The 25,187-nt window shown below is 57.7% G+C and overlaps 1 protein-coding gene across 1 annotated transcript in view; it reads right to left on the reverse strand.

The window, feature by feature from the left end:
• LOC110510374 (WASH complex subunit 5) overlaps nucleotides 1-25,187 on the reverse strand; it is a 66,258-nt gene that overhangs the window by 821 nt on the left and 40,250 nt on the right. The window contains exons 23-28 of the mRNA XM_090215839.1: nucleotides 24,539-24,618; nucleotides 23,805-23,908; nucleotides 22,853-22,982; nucleotides 21,614-21,710; nucleotides 817-970; nucleotides 303-390 (exon numbers count right to left, since the gene is read on the reverse strand). Coding sequence (XP_090071965.1) covers nucleotides 303-390; nucleotides 817-970; nucleotides 21,614-21,710; nucleotides 22,853-22,982; nucleotides 23,805-23,908; nucleotides 24,539-24,618 — 653 coding nt within the window. The remainder of the gene's footprint in view (nucleotides 1-302; nucleotides 391-816; nucleotides 971-21,613; nucleotides 21,711-22,852; nucleotides 22,983-23,804; nucleotides 23,909-24,538; nucleotides 24,619-25,187) is intronic.

Below are 25,187 nucleotides of genomic sequence, written 5' to 3' on the forward strand. Positions count from 1 at the left end.
TAGTCCTAATCCTAATCCAATCCTAATCTAATCCTAATCTAGTCCTAATCCTAATCCAATCCTAATCTAATCCAATCCTAATCTAATCCTAATCTAGTCCTAATCCTAATCCAATCCTAATCTAATCCTAATCTAGTCCTAATCCTAATCCAATCCTAATCTAATCCAATCCTAATCCAATCCTAATCCAATCCTAATCCTAATCCAATCCAATCCTAATCCAATCCTAATCTAATCCTAATCTAATCCTAATCTAGTCCTAATCCAATCCTAATCCTAATCCAATCCTAATCTAATCCTACCTTGCGAGGCAGTTTGGTGTAGCGTACGTAATCCTCCAGAAACATCAGAGCTCCCACCACGTCGGACGGCATGTCCGGGATCTTCTGACTGGAAAATAATTATTTACCCAAAAATCTACATCTCATTCCATTTGAAGCAGAATATAATACACATATAATAACACAGTGATCCACAAAATGTACTTCATTTTTTTGCATTCAAATTGTATTTATACAGATTAGCTCTATGGAGATAACGTTTGTTTTTTTGTTGCAGGAAAGAGCTGTTTGAAATAGCAGCCTTGGGCAACGTTCACTAGCACTACATGTGTTAATTTATATATAAATCTGATTTTACTGTGAAATCACTGTCACGCTCTTAAAATTATTGTGTATATGTGAGGTTTTTAAACTGGCAAATCAATCAAATCAATAAATCAATCAATCAATCAATCACTCAATCAACAAATCACTCAATCAACAAATCACTCAATCAACAAATCACTCAATCAACAAATCAATCAATCAAACATACCTGGTGCACTGTTCCATGATGGAGCGTATGAATTGCCCAATGAGAGCCAGGAACTGCTCTGTGTATCTGGAGTGGAACTGCTTCAGCAGAGTGAGCAGGCCAAGAACCAGAGGAGACCAGTCTACCGGGTCGGTGGCTTTCCTGCACGTCATCCCTGGACAAATAGGAGAATACAGCCACTCACATGGTGGGACACAGTCAACATGGGTCAGGACCAGCCAATCACATGGTGGGACACACTCAACATGGGTCAGGACCAGCCAATCACATGGTGGGTACAACCCAACCCCGGTCACCTGCCAGCCAACCCAACCCAACCCCAGTCACCTGCCAGCCAACCCAACCCAACCCCAGTCACCTGCCAGCCAACCCAACCCCAGTCACCTCCCAGCCAACTCAACCCCAGTCACCTGCCAGCCAACCCAACCCAACCCCAGTCACCTGCCAGCCAACCCAACCCAACCCCAGTCACCTGCCAGCCAACCCAACCCCAGTCACCTCCCAGCCAACCCAACCCCAGTCACCCTCCAGCCAACCAAACCCCAGTCACCTCCAACCTCCAACCCCAGTCACCTCCCAGCCAATCCAACCCCAGTCACCTCCAACCCAACCCCAGTCACCTGCCAGCCAACCCAACCCCAGTCACCCGCCAGCCAACCCAACCCCAGTCACCTCCAACCCAACCCCAGTCACCTCCCAGCCAACCCAACCCCAGTCACCTCCAACCCAACCCCAGTCACCTCCCAGCCAACCCAACCCCATTCACCTCCAACGCAACCCCAGTCACCTGCCAGCCAACCCAACCCAAGTCACCCGCTAGCCAACCCAACCCCAGTCACCCTCCAGCCAACCAAACCCCAGTCACCTCCAACCTCCAACCCCAGTCACCTCCCAGCCAATCCAACCCCAGTCACCTCCAACCCAACCCCAGTCACCTGCCAGCCAACCCAACCCCAGTCACCCGCCAGCCAACCCAACCCCAGTCACCTCCAACCCAACCCCAGTCACCTCCCAGCCAACCCAACCCCAGTCACCTCCAACCCAACCCCAGTCACCTCCCAGCCAACCCAACCCCATTCACCTCCAACGCAACCCCAGTCAGCTGCCAGCCAACCCAACCCCAGTCACCCGCCAGCCAACCCAACACCAGTCACCTCCAACCCAACCCCAGTCACCTGCCTGCCAGCCAACCCAACCCAACCCCAGTCACCCGCCAGCCAACCCAACCCCAGTCACCTCCCAGCCAACCCAACCCCAGTCACCTCCAACCCAACCCCAGTCAACTGCCAGCCAACCCAACCCCAGTCACCTCCCAGCCAACCCCAGTCACCTCCCAGCCAACCCAACCCCAGTCACCTCCAACCCAACCCCAGTCACCTGCCAGCCAACCCAACCCCAGTCACCTCCAACCCAACCCCAGTCACCTCCCAGCCAACCCAACCCAGTCACCTGCCAGCCAACCCAACCCCAGTCACCTGCCAGCCAACCCAACCCAACCCCAGTCACCTGCCAGCCAGCCAACCCAACCCAACCCCAGTCACCTGCCAGCCAGCCAACCCAACCCAACCCCAGTCACCTGCCAGCCAACCCAACCCAACCCCAGTCACCTGCCAGCCAACCCAACCCAACCCCAGTCACCTGCCAGTCACCTCCAACCCAACCCCAGTCACCTCCCAGCCAACCCAACCCCAGTCACCTCCAACCCAACCCCAGTCAACTGCCAGCCAACCCAACCCCAGTCACCTCCCAGCCAACCCCAGTCACCTCCAACCCAACCCCAGTCACCTGCCAGCCAACCCAACCCCAGTCACCTCCAACCCAACCCCAGTCACCTCCCAGCCAACCCAACCCAGTCACCCGCCAGCCAACCCAACCCCAGTCACCTGCCAGCCAACCCAACCCAACCCCGGTCACCTGCCAGCCAACCCAACCCCAGTCACCTGCCAGCCAACCCAACCCCAGTCACCTGCCAGCCAACCCAGCCCCAGTCACCTGCCAGCCAACCCAACCCAACCCCAGTCACCTGCCAGCCAACCCAACCCCAGTCACCTGCCAGCCAACCCAACCCCGGTCACCTGCCAGCCAACCCAACCCAACCCCGGTCACCTGCCAGCCAACCCAACCCAACCCAACCCCGGTCACCTGCCAGCCAACCCAACCCAACCCCAGTCACCTGCCAGCCAACCCAACCCAACCCAACCCCGGTCACCTGCCAGCCAACCCAACCCAACCCCGGTCACCTGCCAGCCAACCCAACCAAACCCCAGTCACCTCCAACCCCAGTCACCTCCCAGCCAATCCAACCCCAGTCACCTCCAACCCAACCCCAGTCACCTGCCAGCCAACCCAACCCCAGTCACCCGCCAGCCAACCCAACCCCAGTCACCTCCAACCCAACCCCAGTCACCTCCCAGCCAACCCAACCCCAGTCAACTCCAACCCAACCCCAGTCACCTCCCAGCCAACCCAACCCCATTCACCTCCAACGCAACCCCAGTCACCTGCCAGCCAACCCAACCCCAGTCACCCGCCAGCCAACCCAACACCAGTCACCTCCAACCCAACCCCAGTCACCTGCCTGCCAGCCAACCCAACCCAACCCCAGTCACCCGCCAGCCAACCCAACCCCAGTCACCTCCAACCCAACCCCAGTCACCTCCCAGCCAACCCAACCCCAGTCACCTCCAACCCAACCCCAGTCACCTGCCAGCCAACCCAACCCCAGTCACCTCCAACCCAACCCCAGTCACCTCCCAGCCAACCCAACCCAGTCACCTGCCAGCCAACCCAACCCCAGTCACCTGCCAGCCAACCCAACCCAACCCCAGTCACCTGCAAGCCAGCCAACTCAACCCAACCCCAGTCACCTGCCAGCCAGCCAACCCAACCCAACCCCAGTCACCTGCCAGCCAACCCAACCCAACCCCAGTCACCTGCCAGTCACCTCCAACCCAACCCCAGTCACCTCCCAGCCAACCCAACCCCAGTCACCTCCAACCCAACCCCAGTCAACTGCCAGCCAACCCAACCCCAGTCACCTCCCAGCCAACCCCAGTCACCTCCCAGCCAACCCAACCCCAGTCACCTCCAACCCAACCCCAGTCACCTGCCAGCCAACCCAACCCCAGTCACCTCCAACCCAACCCCAGTCACCTCCCAGCCAACCCAACCCAGTCACCTGCCAGCCAACCCAACCCCAGTCACCCGCCAGCCAACCCAACCCCAGTCACCTGCCAGCCAACCCAACCTCAGTCACCTGCCAGCCAACCCAACCCAACCCCGGTCACCTGCCAGCCAACCCAACCCCAGTCACCTGCCAGTCACCTCCAACCCAACCCCAGTCACCTCCCAGCCAACCCAACCCCAGTCACCTCCAACCCAACCCCAGTCAACTGCCAGCCAACCCAACCCCAGTCACCTCCCAGCCAACCCCAGTCACCTCCCAGCCAACCCAACCCCAGTCACCTGCCAGCCAACCCAACCCCAGTCACCTCCAACCCAACCCCAGTCACCTCCCAGCCAACCCAACCCAGTCACCTGCCAGCCAACCCAACCCCAGTCACCCGCCAGCCAACCCAACCCCAGTCACCTGCCAGCCAACCCAACCCAACCCCGGTCACCTGCCAGCCAACCCAACCCCAGTCACCTGCCAGCCAACCCAACCCCAGTCACCTGCCAGCCAACCCAACCCAACCCCAGTCACCTGCCAGCCAACCCAACCCCAGTCACCTGCCAGCCAACCCAACCCCGGTCACCTGCCAGCCAACCCAACCCAACCCCGGTCACCTGCCAGCCAACCCAACCCAACCCAACCCCGGTCACCTGCCAGCCAACCCAACCCAACCCAACCCCGGTCACCTGCCAGCCAACCCAACCCAACCCCAGTCACCTGCCAGCCAACCCAACCCAACCCCGGTCACCTGCCAGCCAACCCAACCCAACCCAACCCCGGTCACCTGCCAGCCAACCCAACCCAACCCCGGTCACCTGCCAGCCAACCCAACCCAACCCCAGTCACCTGCCAGCCAACCCAGCCCCAGTCACCTGCCAGCCAACCCAACCCAACCCCAGTCACCTGCCAGCCAACCCAACCCCAGTCACCTGCCAGCCAACCCAACCCCGGTCACCTGCCAGCCAACCCAACCCAACCCCGGTCACCTGCCAGCCAACCCAACCCAACCCCGGTTACCTGCCAGCCAACCCAACCCCAGTCACCTGCCAGCCAACCCAACCCAACCCCGGTCACCTGCCAGCCAACCCAACCCAACCCAACCCCGGTCACCTGCCAGCCAACCCAACCCAACCCCGGTCACCTGCCAGCCAACCCAACCCAACCCCAGTCACCTGCCACCCAACCCAACCCCAGTCACCTGCCAGCCAACCCAACCCCAGTCACCTGCCAGCCAACCCAACCCAACCCAAGTCACCTGCCAGCCAACCCAACCCCTGTCACCTGCCAGCCAACCCAACCCAACCCCGGTCACCTGCCAGCCAACCCAACCCAACCCCGGTCACCTGCCAGCCAACCCAACCCAACCCAACCCCGGTCACCTGCCAGCCAACCCAACCCCAGTCACCTGCCAGCCAACCCAACCCCAGTCACCTGCCAGCCAACCCAACCCCAGTCACCTGCCAGCCAACCCAACCCCAGTCACCTGCCAGCCAACCCAACCCCAGTCACCTGCCAGCCAACCCAACCCAACCCCAGTCACCTGCCAGCACACCCAACCCCAGTCACCTGCCAGCCAACCCAACCCAACCCCAGTCACCTGCCAGCCAACCCAACCCAACCCCAGTCACCTGTCAGCCAACCCAACCCAACCCCAGTCACCTGCCAGCCAACCCAACCCAAGTCACCTGCCAGCCAACCCAACCCAACCCAGTCACCTGCCAGCCAACCCAACCCCAGTCACCTGCCAGCCAGCCAACCCAACCCAACCCCAGTCACCTGCCAGCCAGCCAACCCAACCCAACCCCAGTCACCTGCCAGCCAGCCAACCCAACCCAACCCCAGTCACCTGCCAGCCAACCAAACCCAACCCCAGTCACCTGCCAGCCAACCCAACCCAACCCCAGTCACCTGCCAGCCAACCCAACCCCAGTCACCTGCCAGCCAACCCAACCCAACCCCGGTCACCTGCCAGCCAACCCAACCCCAGTCACTCGCCAGCCAACCCAACCCCAGTCACCTGCCAGCCAACCCAACCCCAGTCACCTGCCAGCCAACCCAACCTCAGTCACCTGCCAGCCAACCCAACCTCAGTCACCTGCCAGCCAACCCAACCCAACCCCGGTCACCTGCCAGCCAACCCAACCCCAGTCACCTGCCAGCCAACCCAACCCAACCTCAGTCACCTGCCAGCCAACCCAACCCAACCCCGGTCACCTGCCAGCCAACCCAACCCCAGTCACCTGCCAGTCACCTCCAACCCAACCCCAGTCACCTCCCAGCCAACCCAACCCCAGTCACCTCCAACCCAACCCCAGTCAACTGCCAGCCAACCCAACCCCAGTCACCTCCCAGCCAACCCCAGTCACCTCCCAGCCAACCCAACCCCAGTCACCTGCCAGCCAACCCAACCCCAGTCACCTCCAACCCAACCCCAGTCACCTCCCAGCCAACCCAACCCAGTCACCTGCCAGCCAACCCAACCCCAGTCACCCGCCAGCCAACCCAACCCCAGTCACCTGCCAGCCAACCCAACCCAACCCCGGTCACCTGCCAGCCAACCCAACCCCAGTCACCTGCCAGCCAACCCAACCCCAGTCACCTGCCAGCCAACCCAACCCAACCCCAGTCACCTGCCAGCCAACCCAACCCCAGTCACCTGCCAGCCAACCCAACCCCGGTCACCTGCCAGCCAACCCAACCCAACCCCGGTCACCTGCCAGCCAACACAACCCAACCCAACCCCGGTCACCTGCCAGCCAACCCAACCCAACCCAACCCCGGTCACCTGCCAGCCAACCCAACCCAACCCCAGTCACCTGCCAGCCAACCCAACCCAACCCCGGTCACCTGCCAGCCAACCCAACCCAACCCAACCCCGGTCACCTGCCAGCCAACCCAACCCAACCCCGGTCACCTGCCAGCCAACCCAACCCAACCCCAGTCACCTGCCAGCCAACCCAGCCCCAGTCACCTGCCAGCCAACCCAACCCAACCCCAGTCACCTGCCAGCCAACCCAACCCCAGTCACCTGCCAGCCAACCCAACCCCGGTCACCTGCCAGCCAACCCAACCCAACCCCGGTCACCTGCCAGCCAACCCAACCCAACCCCGGTTACCTGCCAGCCAACCCAACCCCAGTCACCTGCCAGCCAACCCAACCCAACCCCGGTCACCTGCCAGCCAACCCAACCCAACCCAACCCCGGTCACCTGCCAGCCAACCCAACCCAACCCCGGTCACCTGCCAGCCAACCCAACCCAACCCCAGTCACCTGCCACCCAACCCAACCCCAGTCACCTGCCAGCCAACCCAACCCCAGTCACCTGCCAGCCAACCCAACCCAACCCAAGTCACCTGCCAGCCAACCCAACCCCTGTCACCTGCCAGCCAACCCAACCCAACCCCGGTCACCTGCCAGCCAACCCAACCCAACCCCGGTCACCTGCCAGCCAACCCAACCCAACCCAACCCCGGTCACCTGCCAGCCAACCCAACCCCAGTCACCTGCCAGCCAACCCAACCCCAGTCACCTGCCAGCCAACCCAACCCCAGTCACCTGCCAGCCAACCCAACCCCAGTCACCTGCCAGCCAACCCAACCCAACCCCAGTCACCTGCCAGCACACCCAACCCCAGTCACCTGCCAGCCAACCCAACCCAACCCCAGTCACCTGCCAGCCAACCCAACCCAACCCCAGTCACCTGTCAGCCAACCCAACCCAACCCCAGTCACCTGCCAGCCAACCCAACCCAAGTCACCTGCCAGCCAACCCAACCCAACCCAGTCACCTGCCAGCCAACCCAACCCCAGTCACCTGCCAGCCAGCCAACCCAACCCAACCCCAGTCACCTGCCAGCCAGCCAACCCAACCCAACCCCAGTCACCTGCCAGCCAGCCAACCCAACCCCAGTCACCCCCCAGCCAACCAAACCCAACCCCAGTCACCTGCCAGCCAACCCAACCCAACCCCAGTCACCTGCCAGCCAACCCAACCCCAGTCACCTGCCAGCCAACCCAACCCAACCCCGGTCACCTGCCAGCCAACCCAACCCCAGTCACTCGCCAGCCAACCCAACCCCAGTCACCTGCCAGCCAACCCAACCCCAGTCACCTGCCAGCCAACCCAACCTCAGTCACCTGCCAGCCAACCCAACCTCAGTCACCTGCCAGCCAACCCAACCCAACCCCGGTCACCTGCCAGCCAACCCAACCCCAGTCACCTGCCAGCCAACCCAACCCCAGTCACCTGCCAGCCAACCCAACCCCAGTCACCTGCCAGCCAACCCAACCCCAGTCACCTGCCAGCCAGCCAACCCAACCCCAGTCACCTGCCAGCCAACCCAACCCAACCCCAGTCACCTGCCAGCCAACCCAACCCAACCCCAGTCACCTGCCAGCCAACCCAACCCAACCCCAGTCACCTGCCAGCCAACCCAACCCAACCCCAGTCACCTGCCAGCCAACCCAACCCAACCCCAGTCACCTGCCAGCCAACCCAACCCAAGTCACCTGCCAGCCAACCCAACCCAACCCCGGTCACCTGCCAGCCAACCCAACCCAACCCCAGTCACCCGCCAGCCAACCCAACCCCAGTCACCTGCCAGCCAACCCAACCCCAGTCACCTGCCAGCCAGCCAACCCAACCCCAGTCACCTGCCAGCCAACCCAACCCAACCCCGGTCACCTGCCAGCCAACCCAACCCAACCCCGGTCACCTGCCAGCCAACCCAACCCAACCCCAGTCACCCGCCAGCCAACCCAACCCCAGTCACCTGCCAGCCAACCCAACCCCAGTCACCTGCCAGCCAACCCAACCCAACCCCAGTCACCTGCCAGCCAGCCAACCCAACCCCAGTCACCTGCCAGCCAACCCAACCCAACCCCAGTCACCTGCCAGCCAACCCAACCAAAGTCACCTGCCAGCCAACCCAACCAAAGTCACCTGCCAGCCAACCCAACTCAACCCCGGTCACCTGCCAGCCAACCCAACCCAACCCAACCCCAGTCACCTGCCAGCCAACCCAACCCAACCCCAGTCACCTGCCAGCCAACCCAACCCAACCCCGGTCACCTGCCAGCCAACTCAACCCAACCCCAGTCACCTGCCAGCCAACACAACCAAACCCCAGTCACCTGCCAGCCAGCCAACCCAACCCAACCCCAGTCACCTGCCAGCCAACCCAACCCCAGTCACCTGCCAGCCAACCCAACCTCAGTCACCTGCCAGCCAGCCAACACAACCCAACCCCGGTCACCTGCCAGCCAACCCAACCCAACCCAACCCCGGTCACCTGCCAGCCAACCCAACCCAACCCCAGTCACCCGCCAGCCAACCCAACCCCAGTCACCCGCCAGCCAACCCAACCCCAGTCACCTCCAACCCAACCCCAGTCACCTCCAACCCAACCCCAGTCACCTCCCAGCCAACCCAACCCCAGTCACCTCCAACCCAACCCCAGTCACCTCCCAGCCAACCCAACCCAAGTCACCTCCAACCCAACCCCAGTCAACTGCCAGCCAACCCAACCCCAGTCACCTCCCAGCCAACCCCAGTCACCTACCAGCCAACCCAACCCCAGTCACCTGCCAGCCAACCCAACCCCAGTCACCTCCAACCCAACCCCAGTCACCTCCCAGCCAACCCAACCCAGTCACCTGCCAGCCAACCCAACCCCAGTCACCTGCCAGCCAACCCAACCCAACCCCAGTCACCTGCCAGCCAGCCAACCCAACCCAACCCCAGTCACCTGCCAGCCAGCCAACCCAACCCAACCCCAGTCACCTGCCAGCCAACCCAACCCAACCCCAGTCACCTGCCAGCCAGCCAACCCAACCCCAGTCACCTGCCAGCCAACCCAACCCAACCCCAGTCACCTGCCAGCCAACCCAACCCAACCCCAGTCACCTGCCAGCCAACCCAACCCAACCCAACCCCGGTCACCCGCCAGCCAACCCAACCCCAGTCACCCGCCAGCCAACCCAACCCGAGTCACCTGCCAGCCAACCCAACCTCAGTCACCTGCCAGCCAACCCAACCCCGGTCACCTGCCAGCCAACCCAACCCCAGTCACCTGCCAGCCAACCCAACCCCAGTCACCTGCCAGCCAACCCAGCCCCAGTCACCTGCCAGCCAACCCAGCCCCAGTCACCTGCCAGCCAACCCAACCCAACCCCAGTCACCTGCCAGCCAACCCAACCCCAGTCACCTGCCAGCCAACCCAACCCAACCCCGGTCACCTGCCAGCCAACCCAACCCAACCCAACCCCGGTCACCTGCCAGCCAACACAACCCAACCCAACCCCGGTCACCTGCCAGCCAACCCAACCCAACCCCAGTCACCTGCCAGCCAACCCAACCCAACCCAACCCCGGTCACCTGCCAGCCAACCCAACCCAACCCCGGTCACCTGCCAGCCAACCCAACCCAACCCCAGTCACCTGCCAGCCAACCCAACCCTACCCCAGTCACCTGCCAGCCAACCCAACCCCAGTCACCTGCCAGCCAACCCAACCCCAGTCACCTGCCAGCCAACCCAACCCAACCCCAGTCACCTGCCAGCCAACCCAACCCAAGTCACCTGCCAGCCAACCCAACCCCTGTCACCTGCCAGCCAACCCAACCCAACCCCGGTCACCTGCCAGCCAACCCAACCCCAGTCACCTGCCAGCCAACCCAACCCCAGTCACCTGCCAGCCAACCCAACCCCAGTCACCTGCCAGCCAACCCAACCCAACCCCAGTCACCTGCCAGCACACCCAACCCCAGTCACCTGCCAGCCAACCCAACCCAACCCCGGTCACCTGCCAGCCAACCCAACCCAACCCCAGTCACCTGTCAGCCAACCCAACCCAACCCCAGTCACCTGCCAGCCAACCCAAGTCACCTGCCAGCCAACCCAACCCAAGTCACCTGCCAGCCAACCCAACCCCAGTCACCTGCCAGCCAACCCAACCCCAGTCACCTGCCAGCCAGCCAACCCAACCCAACCCCAGTCACCTGCCAGCCAGCCAACCAGACCCAACCCCAGTCACCTGCCAGCCAGCCAACCCAACCCAACCCCAGTCACCTGCCAGCCAACCAAACCCAACCCCAGTCACCTGCCAGCCAACCCAACCCAACCCCAGTCACCTGCCAGCCAACCCAACCCCAGTCACCTGCCAGCCAACCCAACCCCAGTCACCTGCCAGCCAACCCAACCCAACCCCGGTCACCTGCCAGCCAACCCAACCCCAGTCACCCGCCAGCCAACCCAACCCCAGTCACCTGCCAGCCAACCCAACCCCGGTCACCTGCCAGCCAACCCAACCCCAGTCACCTGCCAGCCAACCCAACCCCAGTCACCTGCCAGCCAACCCAACCCCAGTCACCTGCCAGCCAACCCAACCCAACCCCAGTCACCTGCCAGCCAGCCAACCCAACCCCAGTCACCTGCCAGCCAACCCAACCCAACCCCAGTCACCTGCCAGCCAACCCAACCCCAGTCACCTGCCAGCCAACCCAACCCAACCCCAGTCACCTGCCAGCCAACCCAACCCAAGTCACCTGCCAGCCAACCCAACCCAACCCCGGTCACCTGCCAGCCAACCCAACCCAACCCCAGTCACCCGCCAGCCAACCCAACCCCAGTCACCTGCCAGCCAACCCAACCCAACCCCAGTCACCTGCCAGCCAGCCAACCCAACCCCAGTCACCTGCCAGCCAACCCAACCCAACCCCAGTCACCTGCCAGCCAACCCAACCAGTCACCTGCCAGCCAACCCAACCCAACCCCGGTCACCCCAACCCCGGTCACCTGCCAGCCAACCCAACCCAACCCCGGTCACCTGCCAGCCAACCCAACCCAACCCCAGTCACCCGCCAGCCAACCCAACCCCAGTCACCTGCCAGCCAACCCAACCCCAGTCACCTGCCAGCCAACCCAACCCAACCCAACCCCGGTCACCTGCCAGCCAACCCAACCCAAGTCACCTGCCAGCCAACCCAACCCCAGTCACCTGCCACCCAACCCAACCCCAGTCACCTGCCAGCCAACCCAACCCCAGTCACCTGCCAGCCAACCCAACCCCAGTCACCTGCCAGCCAACCCAACCCAACCCCAGTCACCTGCCAGCCAGCCAACCCAACCCAAGTCACCTGCCAGCCAACCCAACCCAACCCCGGTCACCTGCCAGCCAACCCAACCCAACCCCGGTCACCTGCCAGCCAACCCAACCCCAGTCACCTGCCAGCCAACCCAACCCCAGTCACCTGCCAGCCAACCCAACCCCAGTCACCTGCCAGCCAACCCAACCCAACCCCAGTCACCTGCCAGCCAGCCAACCCAACCCCAGTCACCCGCCAGCCAACCCAACCCCAGTCACCTGCCAGCCAACCCAACCCCAGTCACCTGCCAGCCAACCCAACCCAACCCCAGTCACCTGCCAGCCAGCCAACCCAACCCCAGTCACCTGCCAGCCAACCCAACCCAACCCCAGTCACCTGCCAGCCAACCCAACCAAAGTCACCTGCCAGCCAACCCAACCCAACCCCGGTCACCTGCCAGCCAACCCAACCCAACCCCGGTCACCTGCCAGCCAACCCAACCCAACCCCAGTCACCCGCCAGCCAACCCAACCCCAGTCACCTGCCAGCCAACCCAACCCCAGTCACCTGCCAGCCAACCCAACCCCAGTCACCTGCCAGCCAACCCAACCCAACCCAAGTCACCTGCCAGCCAACCCAACCCAAGTCACCTGCCAGCCAACCCAACCCAACCCCAGTCACCTGCCACCCAACCCAACCCCAGTCACCTGCCAGCCAACCCAACCCCAGTCACCTGCCAGCCAACCCAACCCAACCCCAGTCACCTGCCAGCCAGCCAGCCAACCCAACCCAACCCCAGTCACCTGCCAGCCAACCCAACCCAAGTCACCTGCCAGCCAACCCAACCCAACCCCGGTCACCTGCCAGCCAACCCAACCCAACCCCGGTCACCTGCCAGCCAACCCAACCCAACCCCGGTCACCTGCCAGCCAACCCAACCCCAGTCACCTGCCAGCCAACCCAACCCCAGTCACCTGCCAGCCAACCCAACCCCAGTCACCTGCCAGCCAACCCAACCCAACCCCAGTCACCTGCCAGCACACCCAACCCCAGTACCTGCCAGCCAACCCAACCCAACCCTGGTCACCTGCCAGCCAACCCAACCCAACCCCAGTCACCTGTCAGCCAACCCAACCCAACCCCAGTCACCTGCCAGCCAACCCAACCCAACCAAGTCACCTGCCAGCCAACCCAACCCAACCCAGTCACCTGCCAGCCAACCCAACCCCAGTCACCTGCCAGCCAGCCAACCCAACCCAACCCCAGTCACCTGACAGCCAGCCAACCCAACCCAACCCCAGTCACCTGCCAGCCAACCCAACCCCAGTCACCTGCCAGCCAACCAAACCCAACCCCAGTCACCTGCCAGCCAACCCAACCCAACCCCAGTCACCTGCCAGCCAACCCAACCCCAGTCACCTGCCAGCCAACCCAACCCAACCCCGGTCACCTGCCAGCCAACCCAACCCCAGTCACCCGCCAGCCAACCCAACCCCAGTCACCCGCCAGCCAATCCAACCCCAGTCACCTGCCAGCCAACCCAACCTCAGTCACCTGCCAGCCAACCCAACCTCAGTCACCTGCCAGCCAACCCAACCCAACCCCGGTCACCTGCCAGCCAACCCAACCCCAGTCACCTGCCAGCCAACCCAACCCCAGTCACCTGCAAGCCAACCCAACCCCAGTCACCTGCCAGCCAACCCAACCCAACCCCAGTCACCTGCCAGCCAGCCAACCCAACCCCAGTCACCTGCCAGCCAACCCAACCCAACCCCAGTCACCTGCCAGCCAACCCAACCCCAGTCACCTGCCAGCCAACCCAACCCAACCCCAGTCACCTGCCAGCCAACCCAACCCAACCCCAGTCACCTGCCAGCCAACCCAACCCAAGTCACCTGCCAGCCAACCCAACCCAACCCGGTCACCTGCCAGCCAACCCAACCCAACCCCGGTCACCTGCCAGCCAACCCAACCCAACCCCAGTCACCTGCCAGCCAACCCAACCCCAGTCACCTGCCAGCCAACCCAACCCAACCCCAGTCACCTGCCAGCCAGCCAACCCAACCCCAGTCACCTGCCAGCCAACCCAACCCAACCCCAGTCACCTGCCAGCCAACCCAACCAGTCACCTGCCAGCCAACCCAACCCAACCCCGGTCACCCCAACCCCGGTCACCTGCCAGCCAACCCAACCCAACCCGGTCACCTGCCAGCCAACCCAACCCAACCCCGGTCACCTGCCAGCCAACCCAACCCAACCCCAGTCACCTGCCAGCCAACCCAACCCCAGTCACCTGCCAGCCAACCCAACCCAACCCCAGTCACCTGCCAGCCAACCCAACCCAACCCCAGTCACCCGCCAGCCAACCCAACCCCAGTCACCTGCCAGCCAACCCAACCCCAGTCACCTGCCAGCCAACCCAACCCAACCCAACCCCGGTCACCTGCCAGCCAACCCAACCCAAGTCACCTGCCAGCCAACCCAACCCAACCCCAGTCACCTGCCACCCAACCCAACCCCAGTCACCTGCCAGCCAACCCAACCCCAGTCACCTGCCAGCCAACCCAACCCCAGTCACCTGCCAGCCAACCCAACCCAACCCCAGTCACCTGCCAGCCAGCCAACCCAACCCAAGTCACCTGCCAGCCAACCCAACCCAACCCCGGTCACCTGCCAGCCAACCCAACCCAACCCCGGTCACCTGCCAGCCAACCCAACCCCAGTCACCTGCCAGCCAACCCAACCCCAGTCACCTGCCAGCCAACCCAACCCCAGTCACCTGCCAGCCAACCCAACCCAACCCCAGTCACCTGCCAGCCAGCCAACCCAACCCCAGTCACCCGCCAGCCAACCCAACCCCAGTCACCTGCCAGCCAACCCAACCCCAGTCACCTGCCAGCCAACCCAACCCAACCCCAGTCACCTGCCAGCCAGCCAACCCAACCCCAGTCACCTGCCAGCCAACCCAACCCAACCCCAGTCACCTGCCAGCCAACCCAACCCAACCCCGGTCACCTGCCAGCCAACCCAACCCAACCCCGGTCACCTGCCAGCCAACCCAACCCAACCCCGGTCACCTGCCAGCCAACCCAACCCAACCCCAGTCACCCGCCAGCCAACCCAACCCCAGTCACCTGCCAGCCAACCCAACCCCAGTCACCTGCCAGCCAACCCAACCCAACCCAAGTCACCTGCCAGCCAACCCAACCCAAGTCACCTGCCAGCCAACCCAACCCAACCCCAGTCACCTGCCACCCAACCCAACCCCAGTCACCTGCCAGCCAACCCAACCCCAGTCACCTGCCAGCCAACCCAACCCAACCCCAGTCACCTGCCAGCCAGCCAGCCAACCCAACCCAACCCCAGTCACCTGCCAGCCAACCCAACCCAAGTCACCTGCCAGCCAACCCAACCCAACCCCGGTCACCTGCCAGCCAACCCAACCCAACCCCGGTCACCTGCCAGCCAACCCAACCCCAGTCACCTGCCAGCCAACCCAACCCCAGTCACCTGCCAGCCAACCCAACCCCAGTCACCTGCCAGCCAACCCAACCCAACCCCAGTCACCTGCCAGCACACCCAACCCCAGTCACCTGCCAGCCAACCCAACCCAACCCCAGTCACCTGCCAGCCAACCCAACCCCAGTCACCTGCCAGCCAACCCAACCCAACCCCAGTCACCTGCCAGCCAACCCAACCCAACCCCAGTCACCTGCCAGCCAACCCAACCCAAGTCACCTGCCAGCCAACCCAACCCAACCCGGTCACCTGCCAGCCAACCCAACCCAACCCCAGTCACCCGCCAGCCAACCCAACCCCAGTCACCTGCCAGCCAACCCAACCCCAGTCACCTGCCAGCCAACCCAACCCAACCCCAGTCACCTGCCAGCCACCCAACCCAACCCCAGTCACCTGCCAGCCAACCCAACCAAAGTCACCTGCCAGCCAACCCAACCCAACCCCGGTCACCTGCCAGCCAACCCAACCCAACCCCGGTCACCTGCCAGCCAACCCAACCCAACCCCAGTCACCCGCCAGCCAACCCAACCCCAGTCACCTGCCAGCCAACCCATCCCCAGTCACCTGCCAGCCAACCCAACCCAACCCCAGTCACCTGCCAGCCAACCCAACCCAAGTCACCTGCCAGCCAACCCAACCCAACCCCAGTCACCTGCCAGCCAACCCAACCAAAGTCACCTGCCAGCCAACCCAACCAAAGTCACCTGCCAGCCAACCCAACCCAACCCCGGTCACCTGCCAGCCAACCCAACCCAACCCAACCCCGGTCACCTGCCAGCCAACCCAACCCAACCCCGGTCACCTGCCAGCCATGGTCCCATCAATATTGCGCCCTATAGGCAATATCAAATGAGCAAAAATAACTTAAGAAATAGGTTAAAATTACCAGTGATTCTCAGTTGACCCATTTTATTAGGCTATCTGTATTACTGGGCTAGATCAGCCAATATGGACTATCTGTATTACTGGGCTGGATCAGCCAATATGGACTATCTGTTTTACTGGGCTAGATCAGCCAATATGGACTATCTGTATTACTGGGCTAGATCAGCTAATATGGTAGATGGTTATATTAGGCTATCTGTATTACTGGGCTAGATCAGCCAACATGGTAGATGGTTATATTAGGCTATCTGTATTACTGGGCTAGATCAGCCAACATGGTAGATGGTTATATTAGACTATCTGTATTACTGGGCTAGATCAGCCAATATGGTAGATGGTTATATTAGACTATCTGTATTACTGGGCTAGATCAGCCAATATGGACTATCTGTATTACTGGGCTAGATCAGCCAATATGGTAGATGGTTATCTTAGACTATCTGTATTACTGGGCTGGATCAGCCAATATGGACTATCTGTATTACTGGGCTAGATCAGCCAATATGGTAGATGGTTATATTAGACTATCTGTTTTACTGGGCTAGATCAGCCAATATGGACTATCTGTATTACTGGGCTAGATCAGCCAATATGGTAGATGGTTATATTAGGCTATCTGTATTACTGGGCTGGATCAGCCAATATGGACTATCTGTATTACTGGGCTAGATCAGCCAACATGGTAGATGTAGCTGGAAGACAGCAGAGATTGAGAGACTTGTCCTTTGTCTACAGCTGTTTTTATAGTCTACCTACTAGGAGTGGGACGATCTCTACAGCTGTTTAAATAGTCTACCTTCTAGGAGTGGGACGATCTCTACAGCTGTTTAAATAGTCTACCTTTTAGGAGTGGGACGATCTCTACAGCTGTTTAAATAGTCTACCTTCTAGGAGTGGGACGATCTCTACAGCTGTTTAAATAGTCTACCTTCTAGGAGTGGGACGATCTCTACAGCTGTTTAAATAGTCTACCTTCTAGGAGTGGGACGATCTCTACAGCTGTTTAAATAGTCTACCTTCTAGGAGTGGGACGATCTCTACAGCTGTTTAAATAGTCTACCTTTCAGGAGTGGGACGATCTCTACAGCTGTTTAAATAGTCTACCTTCTAGGAGTGGGACGATCTCTACAGCTGTTTAAATAGTCTACCTTCTAGGAGTGGGACGATCTCTACAGCTGTTTAAATAGTCTACCTTCTAGGAGTGGGACGATCTCTACAGCTGTTTAAATAGTCTACCTTCTAGGAGTGGGACGATCTCTACAGCTGTTTAAATAGCCTACCTTCTAGGAGTGGGACGATCTCTACAGTTGTTTTTATAGTCTACCTTCTAGGAGTGGGACGATCTCTACAGTTGTTTTTATAGTCTACCTTCTAGGAGTGGGACGATCTCACGTCCAACTAGGACGATTTTCAGATCGAGAAATATGGGTGACTAATATTTATTTCAAGGCAATGTAGACTAATTATATTTAAATAAATGTCATATTTAAGTGAACTACCATGTGATTATCTGCCTATGTAGACAGCCTTCTCCATTTCAATGAGACCACACATACTAGACGCACTCTCAGGCCCAACTAGGACTAGACGCACTCTCACGCCCAACTAGGACTAGACGCACTCTCAGGCCCAACTAGGACTAGACGCACTCTCAGGCCCAACTAGGACTAGACGCACTCTCACGCCCAACTAGGACTAGACGCACTCTCACGCCCAACTAGGACTAGACGCACTCTCACGCCCAACTAGGACTAGACGCACTCTCAGGCCCAACTAGGACTAGACGCACTCTCACGCCCAACTAGGACTAGACGCACTCTCACGCCCAACTAGGACTAGACGCACTCTCACGCCCAACTAGGACTAGACGCACTCTCACGCCCAACTAGGACTAGACGCACTCTCACGCCCAACTAGGACTAGACGCACTCTCACGCCCAACTAGGACTAGACGCACTCTCAGGCCCAACTAGGACTAGACGCACTCTCACGCCCAACTAGGACTAGACGCACTCTCACGCCCAACTAGGACTAGACGCACTCTCACGCCCAACTAGGACTAGACGCACTCTCACGCCCAACTAGGACTAGACGCACTCTCACGCCCAACTAGGACTAGACGCACTCTCACGCCCAACTAGGACTAGACGCACTCTCACGCCCAACTAGGACTAGACGCACTCTCACGCCCAACTAGGACTAGACGCACTCTCACGCCCAACTAGGACTAGACGCACTCTCACGCCCAACTAGGACTAGACGCACTCTCAGGCCCAACTAGGACTAGACACACTCTCAGGCCCAACTAGGACTAGACGCACTCTCACGCCCAACTAGGACTAGACGCACTCTCACGCCCAACTAGGACTAGACACACTCTCAGGCCCAACTAGGACTAGACACACTCTCAGGCCCAACTAGGACTAGACGCACTCTCACGCCCAACTAGGACTAGACGCACTCTCACGCCCAACTAGGACTAGACGCACTCTCAGGCCCAACTAGGACTAGACGCACTCTCACGCCCAACTAGGACTAGACGCACTCTCACGCCCAACTAGGACTAGACGCACTCTCACGCCCAACTAGGACTAGACACACTCTCAGGCCCAACTAGGACTAGACGCACTCTCACGCCCAACTAGGACTAGACGCACTCTCACGCCCAACTAGGACTAGACACACTCTCACGCCCAACTAGGACTAGACGCACTCTCAGGCCCAACTAGGACTAGACGCACTCTCACGCCCAACTAGGACTAGACGCACTCTCACGCCCAACTAGGACTAGACGCACTCTCACGCCCAACTAGGACTAGACGCACTCTCACGCCCAACTAGGACTAGACGCACTCTCACGCCCAACTAGGACTAGACGCACTCTCACGCCCAACTAGGACTAGACGCACTCTCACGCCCAACTAGGACTAGACGCACTCTCACGCCCAACTAGGACTAGACGCACTCTCACGCCCAACTAGGACTAGACGCACTCTCACGCCCAACTAGGACTAGACGCACTCTCAGGCCCAACTAGGACTAGACACACTCTCAGGCCCAACTAGGACTAGACGCACTCTCACGCCCAACTAGGACTAGACGCACTCTCACGCCCAACTAGGACTAGACACACTCTCACGCCCAACTAGGACTAGACGCACTCTCACGCCCAACTAGGACTAGACGCACTCTCAGGCCCAACTAGGACTAGACGCACTCTCAGGCCCAACTAGGACTAGACGCACTCTCACGCCCAACTAGGACTAGACGCACTCTCACGCCCAACTAGGACTAGACACACTCTCACGCCCAACTAGGACTAGACGCACTCTCACGCCCAACTAGGACTAGACACACTCTCACGCCCAACTAGGACTAGACGCACTCTCACGCCCAACTAGGACTAGACGCACTCTCACGCCCAACTAGGACTAGACGCACTCTCACGCCCAACTAGGACTAGACACACTCTCACGCCCAACTAGGACTAGACGCACTCTCACGCCCAACTAGGACTAGACGCACTCTCACGCCCAACTAGGACTAGACGCACTCTCACGCCCAACTAGGACTAGACGCACTCTCACGCCCAACTAGGACTAGACGCACTCTCACGTCCAACTAGGACTAGACGCACTCTCACGCCCAAATAGGACTAGACGCACTCTCACGCCCAAATAGGACTAGACGCACTCTCAGGCCCAACTAGGACTAGACGCACTCTCACGCCCAACTAGGACTAGACGCACTCTCACGCCCAACTAGGACTAGACGCACTCTCACGCCCAAATAGGACTAGACGCACTCACGCCCAACTAGGACTAGACGCACTCTCACGCCCAAATAGGACTAGACGCACTCTCACGCCCAAATAGGACTAGACGCACTCTCACGCCCAAATAGGACTAGACGCACTCTCACGCCCAACTAGGACTAGACGCACTCTCACGCCCAAATAGGACTAGACGCACTCTCACGCCCAAATAGGACTAGACTACTGAAGTTGAAGCAGAGAAATCTGAGCGTGTGAATAATATAAACAATTATGTTATTTTAATACAATAGGTAGGGTAACACATACAAAGAAGAAAGATTCATGTTTACAAATAATCTGTAGGACAATAAAAACATTTTAATCCCAAAATGTGTCTGTCTGACCTCCCACAGCATGAAAAACATAGACAACGTTGCAATGATCTCTGTCAGGACCCACGGGAACCCAGCCCTCTACCTGGTACCTACTACCATCAGAACCCAGGGGAACCCAGCCCTCTACCTGGTACCTACTACCATCAGGACCCAGGGGAACCCAGCCCTCTACCTGGTACCTACTACCATCAGGACCCAGGGGAACCCAGCCCTCTACCTGGTACCTACTACCATCAGGACCCAGGGGAACCCAGCCCTCTACCTGGTACCTACTACCATCAGAACCCAGGGGAACCCAGCCCTCTACCTGGTACCTACTACCATCAGGACCCAGGGGAACCCAGCCCTCTACCTGGTACCCACTACCATCAGGACCCAGGGGAACCCAGCCCTCTACCTGGTACCTACTACCATCAGGACCCGCGGGAACCCAGCCCTCTACCTGGTACCCACTACCATCAGGACCCAGGAGAACCCAGCCCTCTACCTGGTACCCACTACCATCAGGACCCAGGGGAACCCAGCCCTCTACCTGGTACCTACTACCATCAGGACCCAGGGGAACCCAGCCCTCTACCTGGTACCTACTACCATCAGGACCCAGGGGAACACAGCCCTATACCTGGTACCTAAAACCATACCATTTTTAAAGATACTTAAATATTCTGTCTTGTCCATTCACCCTCTGAATGGCAAACATTCACAATCCATGTCTCAATTGTTTCAAGGCTTAAAAATCTCCTCCCCTTCATCTACACTGATGGAAATGGATTTAACAAGTGACATCAATAAGGGATCATATCTTTCACCTGGATTCACCTGGTGAGTCGATGTCATGGAAACAGCAGGTGTCCTTAATGTTTTGTACACTCAGTGTATTTGTCATTATGATGGTGAAAAATTGAATTTCTCCTGCAACCATCAATAAAGTTGATTCAAACTGACCTTGATTTCCCTTGTGAGTATCAATAAAGTTGACCATAACTCACCTTGGTTTTTGCTGTACTGCAGTTTAGGCAGCTGAGCGATGATGAAGAGGAAGTTGACGATAGGAAAGTAAGGCAGGCGCTTGGTTGTAATGTAGATCTACAACATATAGAACAGGTGACGTAAGGGAGGCGCTTGGTTGTAATGTAGATCTACAACATATAGAACAGGTGACGTAAGGCAGGCGCTTGGTTGTAATGTAGATCTACAACATATAGAACAGGTGACGTAAGGCAGGCGCTTGGTTGTAATGTAGATCTACAACATATAGAACAGGTGCAGTAAGGGAGGCGCTGGGTTGTAACGTAGATCTACAACATATAGAACAGGTGACGTAAGGCAGGCGCTGGGTTGTAATGTAGATCTACAACATATAGAACAGGTGACGTAAGGGAGGCGCTTGGTTGTAATGTAGATCTACAACATATAGAACAGGTGACGTAAGGCAGGCGCTGGGTTGTAATGTAGATCTACAACATATAGAACAGGTGACGTAAGGCAGGCGCTCGGTTGTAATGTAGATCTACAACATATAGAACAGGTGACGTAAGGCAGGCGCTGGGTTGTAACGTAGATCTACAACATATAGAACAGGTGACGTAAGGCAGGCGCTCGGTTGTAATGTAGATCTACAACATATAGAACAGGTGCAGTAAGGGAGGTGCTAAGTTGGGATGTAGACCTACAACATGAACAAACAACTCCAATCAACACTCAGCAGCAGGTTAGTTTCAATCAGCTGTTGTACAAAATCCTATAAAACATTTGACTTCACTGGGGCTTCAAGGTAAGATCTTCACAGGACTGTCCTGAACTCGGACTGTCCTGACTGTCCTGAACATCTTTGAAAACAGAACATTGAGCACACACACACATGCAATCTCCATAGACAAACATTGCCCAGTGACTCAACGTGGCATCGTCATAGGATGCCACCCTTCTAACAAGTCCGGTGTCCACATACTTTTGGTCATGTAGTGTACCTTGTTGAGTGGGTTGTGTATCCCTGTAGTAGTAGTAGTAGTAGTAGCAGTAATAGTAATTAGAAGCCAGACCTTGTTGAGTGGGTTGTGAATGTAGTAGTTGTAGTAGTAGTAGTAGTAGTAGTAGTAGTAATTAAAGCCAGACCTTGTTGAGTGGGTTGTGAATCCCTGTAGTAGTAGTAGCAGTAGTAGTAGTAGTAGTAGTAGTAGTAGTAGTAGTAGTAGTAGTAGTAGTAGTAGTAGTAATTAAAGCCAGACCTTGTTGAGTGGGTTGTGAATGCCTGCTGCCTCCAGAGAGGCTGTGATCTCATACAGCAGGTTGTTGTCCTCCTTGGGGTATGGAAGGCTGGGGTCCTGGTAGTGGGCTTCTATATCAGCCAGTAGAGACCTACAGTAGATACAGCAGACACCTGACTGTTCAACACACCCTTTAAAATGACAGACACAAATTATTTTAGTGACATTACTTTACCGGGTTCACACTCTTAGGCCGAGTTTACACACGCAGACAAATTCTGATCTTTTGCCCAATTACAGGTAAAAGAGCTGATCCGATTGGTCAAAAGACCAATTGGTGGAAAAAAGAGCTGATCCGATTGGTCAAAATACCAAATAGTGGTAAAAGAGCTGATCCGATTGGTCAAAATACCAATTAGTGGTAAAAGAGCTGATCCGATTGGTCAAAAGACCAATTAGTGGTAAAAGAACTGATCCGATTGGTCAAAAGACCAATTAGTAGAAACATATATGTTAGAAAAAAATATGTTATGACGTTTCCATGTCTACTGATAAGAAATTCCATGACAACGGCCATCCCTTTTCATGACAAGCAACAATCACTCTTTCCATTTCAAATGAACAGTAGCCTTTTACTTTTAAAGCCTGCAGGTACAGTGGAGAGAACAAGCATTTGATGTATGCAATAAAATGCAAATTAATTACTTTTTAAAAAATCATACAATGTGATTTTCTGGGATTTTTGTTTTAGATTCCGTCTCTCACAGTTGAAGTGTACCTATGATAAAAAATTACAGACCTCTACATGCTTTGTAAGTAGGAAAACCTGCAAAATCGGCAGTGTATCAAATACTTGTTCTCCCCACTGTATATCGTCCTTTAATAAGCATGTACGAGCCTTCATAACGTCTTATAACGAGACTTATAAATATGTCATGTCTCTCCATGCATCCTCTCAGATGGGGCCACTGACTTGTTGAGGTTTTCCAGAGCAGCAGCGAGGTGTTTGGAGTCAAACTTGCAGGAGTAGTTCAACTCGTTGGCGATCTGTTGCCTCAGGATCTGCATCTGACCAACCTGAGGAAAAACCAACCCGTGTCACTTCCACACAGGGATTGAAACCCCCCTGGTCTCCCCGGTTGGGGGAGGAGGGTATAGACCTCGGAGAAACTTCTAGAATTTTCTTTGATCTCCCTTTCTGTCTGTATACTGCAATTCAGCGTTTAGCTGGGAATGTGTAGAAGACAGCTCAACTTGTAATAAACCTCGAGGTGCACAGCTGAAGTCGGAAGTTTACATACACTTAGGTTGGAGTCATTAAAACTCGTTTTTCAACCACTCCACAAATGTATTGTTAAACAAACTATAGTTTTGGCAAGTCGGTTAGGACATCTACTTCGTGCTTGACAAGTCATTTTTCCAACAATTGTTTACAGACAGATTATTTCACATGTATTACAATTCCAGAGGGTCAGAAGTTAACATACATTTAGTTGACTGTGCCTTTAAACAGCTTGGGAAATGATGTCACGGCTTTAGAAGCTTCCGATAGGCTAATTGACATAATTTGAGTCAATTGGAGGTGTACCAGTGTGTTACCACGACAGCAGACTCTGCACTGTGTCACCCATCTATGATTATAGTCATCTAGAGACCGATCACTGAACGTGGAGGTTGTTGCTGAAACAGTTTACTGAAACACAGTACCTTCATGATGGACTCCAGGTACGGACCCCAGATCCTCTGTGTTTTGGCGACAGCGTTGGCATAACCTTTACTGGCATTCGCTGACAGAAACAAGACAAAGAAATGCAACGGTGAGTGATGGTGGACAGTCATATCCAGAGTATAATGTTCCCTGGTTATCATCTCTGGCCTTGGACAGTCCTATCCAGAGTATAATGTTCCCTGGTTATCATCTCTGGCCTTGGACAGTCATATCCAGAGCAAAATGCTCCCTGGTTATCATCTCTGGGTCCTGTTCAGCGGGAAGCTAATGTTCCCTGGTCATCATCTCTGGGTCCTGTTCAGAGTGGGAGCCTAATGTTCCCTGGTCATCATCTCTGGGTCCTGTTCAGCGGGAAGCTAATGTTCCCTGGTCATCATCTCTGGGTCCTGTTCAGAGTGGGAGCCTAATGTTCCCTGGTTATCATCTCCTGTTCAGTGGGAGCCTAATGTTCCCTGGTTATCATCTCTGGGTCCTGTTCAGTGGGAAGCTAATGTTCCCTGGTTATCATCTCCTGTTCAGTGGGAGCCTAATGTTCCCTGGTTATCATCTCTGGGTCCTGTTCAGTGGGAGCCTAATGTTCCCTGGTTATCATCTCTGGCTCCTGTTCAGTGGGAGCCTAATGTTCCC

The sequence above is a fragment of the Oncorhynchus mykiss genome, chromosome 2 (genome assembly GCF_057628025.1).
Source record: "Oncorhynchus mykiss isolate SJ-2025 chromosome 2, ASM5762802v1, whole genome shotgun sequence".
In the NCBI taxonomy this organism is placed as follows: domain Eukaryota; kingdom Metazoa; phylum Chordata; class Actinopteri; order Salmoniformes; family Salmonidae; genus Oncorhynchus; species Oncorhynchus mykiss.